The sequence below is a fragment of the Oncorhynchus mykiss genome, chromosome 4, assembly GCF_057628025.1.
Source record: "Oncorhynchus mykiss isolate SJ-2025 chromosome 4, ASM5762802v1, whole genome shotgun sequence".
Classification (NCBI taxonomy): domain Eukaryota; kingdom Metazoa; phylum Chordata; class Actinopteri; order Salmoniformes; family Salmonidae; genus Oncorhynchus; species Oncorhynchus mykiss.
In genome coordinates this window covers 66842121-66850997 of record NC_143025.1, presented here as the reverse complement: position 1 = coordinate 66850997, position 8877 = coordinate 66842121, and the positions used below count along the sequence as shown (strand labels likewise).

Here is an 8877-nt window from a genome sequence, read left to right as displayed (position 1 = left end):
TCCTGAGCTGCCAGAGTCGCCCGTCTGTCCTGAGCTGCCAGAGTCGCCCGTCTGTCCTGAGCTGCCAGAGTCGCCCGTCTGTCCTGAGCTGCCAGAGTCGCCCGTCTGTCCTGAGCTGCCAGAGTCACCCGTCCGTCCGGTGCTGCCGGACTCTCCCGTCCATTCGGGACCCGTCGGCAGCGAGCGTCGCCGCTCTAAAGAGACCACGGAGGCGGTTAAAGAGGCGGAGAAAGACTATGGTGGAGTGGGTTCCACGTCCCACGCCAGAGCCGCCACCACGGACAGACACCCACCCAGACCCTCCCCTATAGGTTCAGGTTTTGCGGACCTTTGGGGGGGGGGGGGGGGGGGGGGTACTGTCACATTCTGACCTTACAGTGCCTTGCGAAAGTATTCGGCCCCCTTGAACTTTGCGACCTTTTGCCACATTTCAGGCTTCAAACATAAAGATATAAAACTGTATTTTTTTGTGAAGAATCAACAACAAGTGGGACACAATCATGAAGTGGAACGACATTTATTGGATATTTCAAACTTTTTTAACAAATCAAAAACTGAAAAATTGGGCGTGCAAAATTATTCAGCCCCTTTAATTTCAGTGCAGCAAACTCTCTCCAGAAGTTCAGTGAGGATCTCTGAATGATCCAATGTTGACCTAAATGACTAATGATGATAAATACAATCCACCTGTGTGTAATCAAGTCTCTGTATAAATGCACCTGCACTGTGATAGTCTCAGAGGTCCGTCAAAAGCGCAGAGAGCATCATGAAGAACAAGGAACACACCAGGCAGGTCCGAGATACTGTTGTGAAGAAGTTTAAAGCCGGATTTGGATACAAAAAGATTTCCCAAGCTTTAAACATCCCAAGGAGCACTGTGCAAGCGATAATATTGAAATGGAAGGAGTATCAGACCACTGCACATCTACCAAGACCTGGCCGTCCCTCTAAACTTTCAGCTCATACAAGGACAAGACTGATCAGAGATGCAGCCAAGAGGCCCATGATCACTCTGGATGAACTGCAGAGATCTACAGCTGAGGTGGGAGACTCTGTCCACAGGACAACAATCAGTCGTATATTACACAAATCTGGCCTTTATGGAAGAGTGGCAAGAAGAAAGCCATTTCTTAAAGATATCCATAAAAAGTGTTGTTTAAAGTTTGCCACAAGCCACCTGGGAAACACACCAAACATGTGGAAGAAGGTGCTCTGGTCAGATGAAACCAAAATTGAACTTTTTGGCAACAATGCAAAACGTTATGTTTGGCGTAAAAGCAACACAACTCATCACCCTGAACACACCATCCCCACTGTCAAACATGGTGGTGGCAGCATCATGGTTTGGGCCTGCTTTTCTTCAGCAGGGACAGGGAAGATGGTTAAAAATTTATGGGAAGATGTATGGAGCCAAATACAGGACCATTCTGGAAGAAAACCTGATGGAGTCTGCAAAAGACCTGAGACTGGGACGAAGATTTGTCTTCCAACAAGACAATGATCCAAAACATAAAGCAAAATCTACAATGGAATGGTTCAAAAATAAACATATCCAGGTGTTAGAATGGCCAAGTCAAAGTCCAGACCTGAATCCAATCGAGAATCTGTGGAAAGAACTGAAAACTGCTGTTCACAAATGCTCTCCATCCAACCTCACTGAGCTCGAGCTGTTTTGCAAGGAGGAATGGGAAAAAATGTCAGTCTCTCGATGTGCAAAACTGATAGAGACATACCCCAAGCGACTTACAGCTGTAATCGCAGCAAAAGGTGGCGCTACAAAGTATTAACTTAAGGGGGCTGAATAATTTTGCACGCACAATTTTTCAGTTTTTGATTTGTTAAAAAAGTTTGAAATATCCAATAAATTTCGTTCCACTTCATGATTGTGTCCCACTTGTTGTTGATTCTTCACAAAACAATACAGTTTTATATCTTTATGTTTGAAGCCTGAAATGTGGCAAAAGGTCGCAAAGTTCAAGGGGGCCGAATACTTTTGCAAGGCACTGTAGTTCTGTTGTTATGTCTTTGTTTTAGTATGGTCAGGGCGTGAGTTGGGTGGGTTGTCTATGTTCCTTTTTCTATGTTTTGGGATTTCTGTGTTTGGCCTGGTATGGTTCTCAATCAGAGGCAGCTGTCAATCATTGTCCCTGACTGAGAACCATACTTAGGTAGCCTGGTTTCACTTTCGAGTTGTGGGTGATTGTTTTCCGTGTTAGTGCCACACGGGACTGTTTCGTTTGTTTCGGTATTTCACGTTGTTATTTTGTAGTTTAGTGTTCTTGTAAATAAAGTAACGTTATGGACACTTACCACGCTGCGTATTGGTCCGATATCTCTAACTCCTCGTCAGAAGGAGAGGACGAGCGTTACAACGTGCCTTTGGAACACAGGAGTGATGGTTGCTGATAATGGGCTAATGCTGTTTTTTATGCTTTTTTTCACTTAATACTTTGGGATACTGGTCCTATGTCAGATTTTATGAGGGTTGCCAGATTGGAATATAATGCTGTATTTGTATGATGGGAAATTAATTCATCAATACATGTGGGGAAACAGAAGATCTGTTTGGTTTCATTTCCCCCGGTGCAACTGAATGGTATTTGCAACTATGACGAGTCTGAACTATGATCAATTAAGCCATATCAATCCAGTTAAACAGGCTATGTAAAATAACTTATGTTGGCTTCCACCTACAGTCTGGCACTTCCAAGGCCGTTTCATGATGATTATTACGTTGTGTCAATCATACTTAGGCTATACTTAGGCTATTGTAACAACTAACAAGGCATAGGCAGCATTTTAGGCCTACTGCCTCTGCCCAGAGGCCTACTAGGTTTTCACGGCAACGGCCATTAGAGTTTACTTTGCCACGTATGAGCCCTGGTTAGAGTCCCTGTTGCAGCATTCACTTTCTTTTGCTACATTGGTGGCAGCATTGGGATCTCGTCCAGCCCAAGTCTAGTTCTGTGATCTAGTGGTGGGAAGCATTCTGTTTTTCAACATTGTGTTGGGTGTAATTACATGGATATATCTAGTGAACAATGGATAAGCAACAATGGGCGTAATGGTTAGAAGTTGTCACTACAGGTGTGATCAAGCCTTACATCAAAGTTGCCTGAAGGTGAATGGAAAGTGCTATGCTCTGACCAGTTATTCTGAAGAAAATCCTCTGTGACTGTCTAATTTACACAAGTTAACTTACCAATGTGGTCCCAAAGCAAACACATTCTACACATTTACAAACTACCTGTTTAAAGTGTTATTATAACCATGGTGTTATTTTGTTACAGAAGCTTAAATATCTAATAACCTGACAATGATCCACATCATATGAGTAGACAAATAATGTAAGTGTTATGCAGCAAAACACAACTATCCCTTTTTTTAGGATGCAAACCAGTAATATGAATCACTGTTGAACCAACCTGTTCTGATCTAATGAGAAGGATGTAGGATTTTCCACGGCCTCGAAACGAGGCCTTTCCCAGTCAGGAAGGACGAAGCTAGACCCCTCTTGGTTCTCATTGGCGAAGACTGTACTCAAGTTAGGGGTTATAGGGCTGTGAAACACACAGCCGAATGGCTTCAGACTGAGCATTTCTCACTGAAAATTGCTGCTGATATTGAAAATAGTTTAGGATTACGGTATTGAATTAATTTCAGACTCTCCTATCCCACTATTCCCAACATGTTATACCCCATAGGTTGTAAATAAACAATTTTTAAGCTGATATAACTTTGTTATTATTAACATTATTGTAGGGCTGTGAAACCCATGGCTGAATGGCTGAAGACTGAGTAATTCTCACCATTTATTTATGGAGAGCAAATCCCATTTTATAACAGGTAGTGTCCATTTATTTACAGTAGTGTGTTGATTAAGTCATTCTTTCTTCAGTGGAAATACAGAATATGTATAAAAATGCCAAATATATCCAAAAGCTAAATCTATTTAATCATTACTGAGACATGCAAACTACAAACATTTAGTGAGTTAATGAATATATGACAACTAGATACAAAAGGCAAGAGTTGGCTATAACATGAGTACAAACAAAGTGAGTGTGTGTAAGTGTTTGTGTCTGTGTGTGTGTATTATAATTTCCCATCATAAAAATGTATCCCCATTCGCCAATCAAACATCTTCATCGATACCACAAAAAAAACAGACAAATAAAGCTTTTTTCTCCAATCTGGCAACCCTCATAAAATCTGACATAGCCTTGTTTTAAATGCATTATGAAAGAAATGGTGTAATGCACACGAAAAAGTGGAGCCTTGTATTAAATGCATTATGAAGAAAATTGTGTAGGCCTACTGTTGCCTACACTAAAAAATACCTGTATCCCAAAGTGTTAAGTGAAAACAAGCATAGAAAACATTATAAGCATGAATAACACCCAACCCATTAATTTGGGGCGGCAGGTAGCCTAGTGGTTAGAGAGTTGGGCCAGTAACCGAAAGGTTGCTGGATGGAATTCTCGAGCTGACAAAGTAAAAATCTGTCGTTCTGCCCCTGAACAAGGCAGTTAACCCACTGTTCCCTAGTAGGCCGTCATTGTCAATAAGAATTTGTTCTTAACTGACTTGCCTAGTTAAATAAAGGTTGAATGTAAAAAATAAAAACATTTAAATTAAACATATTAAATAAGAAAAATATATAACTATGTGTAATTATTTTGGTGACAACCTGGTTGATGAACAATATTGGGTTGTTAACACATTTTTTAAAATCTATATATAAATCAATGTGGGACACACAAAAAAGTGTGTCTGAAATGAATGAAATACCCTAATCCTAGAACAGCTCTAATAACTTTAAAGAGATAGTTCCAAAGTTTGCCCCCCAAAAATGTATTTTCACATGACTGAAGTTGCACAAAAATGTTTGTCTTTTCACACGAATTAAGCCACACAAAAACAGGTCAAAATGTCGGGGAAGAGATTTGTAAACAACTTTACAAGTGAACAAGTCAATCAGTTTCTCCTGGGTCAACATCTTAATATATAAACAAATTCTAACAATCTGTCCAAACAAATAAAACAACAGACCGTTGCATACAATTAATTTTGTGTTGTGGAATTGTATTATCAAAATGAAATGGAACCTTTAGCGAGACCGTTGCAAAGAAAGCATCAACCTTTATTTTTATTAAAAGAGATATTTTAAATTGTGGTCTGAAAATTGGATATTGATTTAGCACAAGTCTTGAATGGTGAAGTGCACTCTCCTCTCTACTGAAACCTTGGAAAAAAGTACTATTGTACATTTGTCCTTATGAGATAGACATTGGTGACCTTGAACTTTACAAACTACAACAATACAGACTTGTGTATTCTCTAAAATTGTATGGAGTTTAAACAAGGCCTATGAAGATCTAGTGTTAGAATAGTGAAATAAAATAATAATTGTACGTTCTTCATTTCACCCACCATTTCTGCTCTGAGTCATAACATTAAGAATAGATTAGAGTGCACAAGACATGTAAAACAAAATCTCACACATGAAAAGATAACCAACCTTGATTTAATCTAATGTAAAGGAAAAGTCACAGTATTTATATTTATTTGTGAATTTGCATGCAGCTGGCAATAGTTTTAGGACAATGGTGACTATGCAGTAAGCTATTGCTTGTGGCTTGGTGTAAATTGGAGTGGAGTGAGGACCATTCATCTGTAATTGCAGGGATATAATCTAAAGAATATTTGAGTCCCTCTTTCCTTTTGTATGTGGAAATACACTATTCAGATCATCAGTGATAGAAAATCACCATTTCTAAGTTGAACGAAAGCCTTATTGGCAATGGCTCTACAACACACTGCCTGATAGGCAGTAAGTGTAACATGAGCTGGTATGTAAATAAGTTAAGTTGGGGGAAGGGTGTGACATTTTAATGCAAACCCACTGGGCAAAAACTGGTTGAATCAATGTTGTTTACACGTCATTTCAACAAAGAAAATCAATGTGATGACGTTGAATGAACGTGAAAAACTGAACGGGTTTGAAAAAAGTAATCAACGTAAGGGAATTTCGTCATTTTTTCCCACCCAACTTTTCACCTAAATCCAATGACGTGGTGAAATTATTTTTGTATTTCTCATTAAATTCACGGCAGTTGACAACTCAACCAAATGTGAATCAAAATGAAACCTTGATCTGACGTCTGTGCCCGGTGGGAAGCATCTCCAAGCTGTTCTCTGTGTCCCTGCCCTTTGATATGCTTGCTATGTACCAAGCGCAGGGAGCTTGTCCACAATGATCAAGTCATGGAAATACCTGCTGCTTGTTAGTGGACAATGTTTGTGGAAAAATGTCAACATTGAAGCTTCACTTAGGTGCATGCGGAATGGTCAAGATCTCACCTGTGCCCTGTGAACACATTCACTGTATATTGTAGGTCCGTGTCATTTGGAAATAAAATGAAAACTTTGAGGCCAAAGGAAAGGAACCATAAGCCTGATGGCCTTTCTTTCATAAGATGTGCTGTACATTATAGACAGATCTATTATCTCTGTCCTTGAGTCTGTTCTAGTGCACCAATGATTACTTGCTATTTTTCCAGGTTTCTCCCTTTTATAAAAACTTGTTTCTAACCTTGGATTAATATATCATTGAGGTTCAATATGAGCTATTGTCAATGTCAGCAGCAATTTCCGGTGGTCCTAATGTTTTGTACACTCAGTGTAGTCGCCAATGGGTCTTAGTCCCTGTATAAAAAAGAGCATGCGATCCCTTCCTAATCAACAGTGCCATCTGCAGGCTGCTATATTCTATCCATATTTTTGTTCAGCTTAGAAGGCCATTTGATTATTTTATCCAAAGGGATTCAATCAATTGCAGATAGTGGATTTCCAGATACCGCTTTCAGAAGTGTGTTTGATTTACACAGCAATTGTAATGGGTGACACTTGAAATGGTTCTGTAAAGAAAAAGGGAAAGTCTATGCCTTTCAATACGGAAAGTCACATAGGCCTACTCCAGAGTGACCTCAAAATAAACACAAACTATTTTCAGACCCAGTGCTGTAATAGGGACATTAAAAAAATGACCGATTTGCCGATTTGCTGTCACTCTGCATCTCCACCAAATATTATGACACGACCCCTTTTCATCTGTGTCTCTACTGTGCCTACTGTGCAATGTGACTAACCTGCAGTGCACAGAAATTCCACTCGGATGAGCTATAGTTCCACTATTCAATTTATGGACCAAAGATCAACATTAAAGACACAATATGTAAGATCGCCTGCTGTTTAAGCAAAATAAAAAAAAAAGTGAAAAAAAGAAAAGGAAGATACAGCAAGGTGATAAACTACATGACTAATAAACAATAGACCACAGCATTAAGGCAGTCGGACCAGAGCCTTATGAGTCTGCCTATCTTGATGCTTCCTCCCTTTTTAACTCATTATTGCATAATCTGGTAACTGTACCACGTTATGTGCCTGTGGTCTCAGCACTTAGTTCCAGCCTAGCTAGTGATTAACTCTGCTCGATTTGATCTATGCTGGTAGTAAGCCTAAGCTCCAGCTGCATTTGCCATTATCAAACCCATAAAAGTTTATGGTTCAGGACATGTGTGATATGAGCCCATGTGATTGTGGAAGTGTTTAATGGGGACGTGTTAACATGTGTTTGTTGCAGCTAGCAGCAGGCCCAGGCCTAGGGGAGTCCCACAGCCTCTCCTCACCATCTCCCCTGAGAGGCCAGTACTGTGACTGTGTGGTAGTGTGACAGCGTATAACTTCTCTGTCTTTGGCAAGAGAGCAGCAGGGGGACAATTTGGAGATGGCCCTTACAGTAAAGTAGTCCTACTTTACAGTAAAGACATTGATCAAGTAGATCTTGTTGATCAACCAATAGCATTGGTTCTATTCACATTTTTCAAAAAAACAAGGAATACATTTTTTTTTTATTTCCCTAAAGCGAAATAACACCAGTCAATCAAAAGTGGATTTGAATGTTTAGGATAAAGATGCATAGAGACAGAGCAAAAGAGAATCAGGTATACTATTTGATTAAATTTAACTTGATCTAATTAACACATTAACAGGGTCATTCATACCTCACTGCCCTATGGTCATCACTTTATGTTAAACAAAAAAAAAACACCTTACCTAAGTGATAGTGTTGCTATCATCAAATAGGCTCGAATATGTAGGTTGGCAAACTGGCAATTGATTACAGAATAGTGTATGTAAGAAGTAAGCCTAGTATTAACGATCATAGGCCTATACCTTTCAGCCGGGGTGGGCAGTTGAACTCAACAATGATTTTTTATTAATTGTGTTGAGCGTCTACTTTTCTCGGCTGCTCAGCAATTATCCCCCTCTCCCCCCCAACGACACGGAGGCGGCCAGACTGGTTGGTCGACCCGACCACTGGGTGACGCCTGTGGATGAAACACGGAAGAGTTCATTCAAGGAATTAATATACTGTGGAGAAGCAGGCAGGATAGAAACAGACGGAGCGCGTCGGGATCCTTTCTATTACGACAAAACTTCCTAAAGGAAATTATCCCATGAAAACGAAACAAATGTGTCTCCATATGCGCCTTCGTTGCGTTACTGTGGATAAAAGCTGAGATGTCTGTAAAGAAGAAAGTTAATGGATTCTTTGTCGTTTGGTCTATACTTTCCGCGGTCGGTGAAAAACTCGGTAAGCAAACTAACCGTTGTTAAAGCAACAGTGATTTACACTATTACCCAATACTTTTTGTACTACAACCGATGAGCTTTAACATAGATATAGTTACCTTACATTCGATTGGAGAAAAAAAAGAAGATTTAATTCACCATGGTTCTGATCGTTTTACTTTGTACTAGACTTCATTCACTTTTGGTGTGCCTGAGCCACATGGCAGATCAAGGGTTAAT

The 8877-nt window shown here is 39.9% G+C and overlaps 1 protein-coding gene across 1 annotated transcript in view; it reads left to right on the top strand.

Annotated features, from left to right (window-relative positions):
- The first annotated feature begins 7709 nt into the window (after positions 1 to 7709).
- The window catches only part of dcbld1 (discoidin, CUB and LCCL domain containing 1), a 38452-nt gene continuing 37284 nt past the window's right edge, over positions 7710 to 8877 (top strand). The window contains exon 1 of the mRNA XM_021600424.3: positions 7710 to 8659. Coding sequence (XP_021456099.3) covers positions 8587 to 8659 — 73 coding nt within the window. The 5' untranslated portion in view covers positions 7710 to 8586. The remainder of the gene's footprint in view (positions 8660 to 8877) is intronic.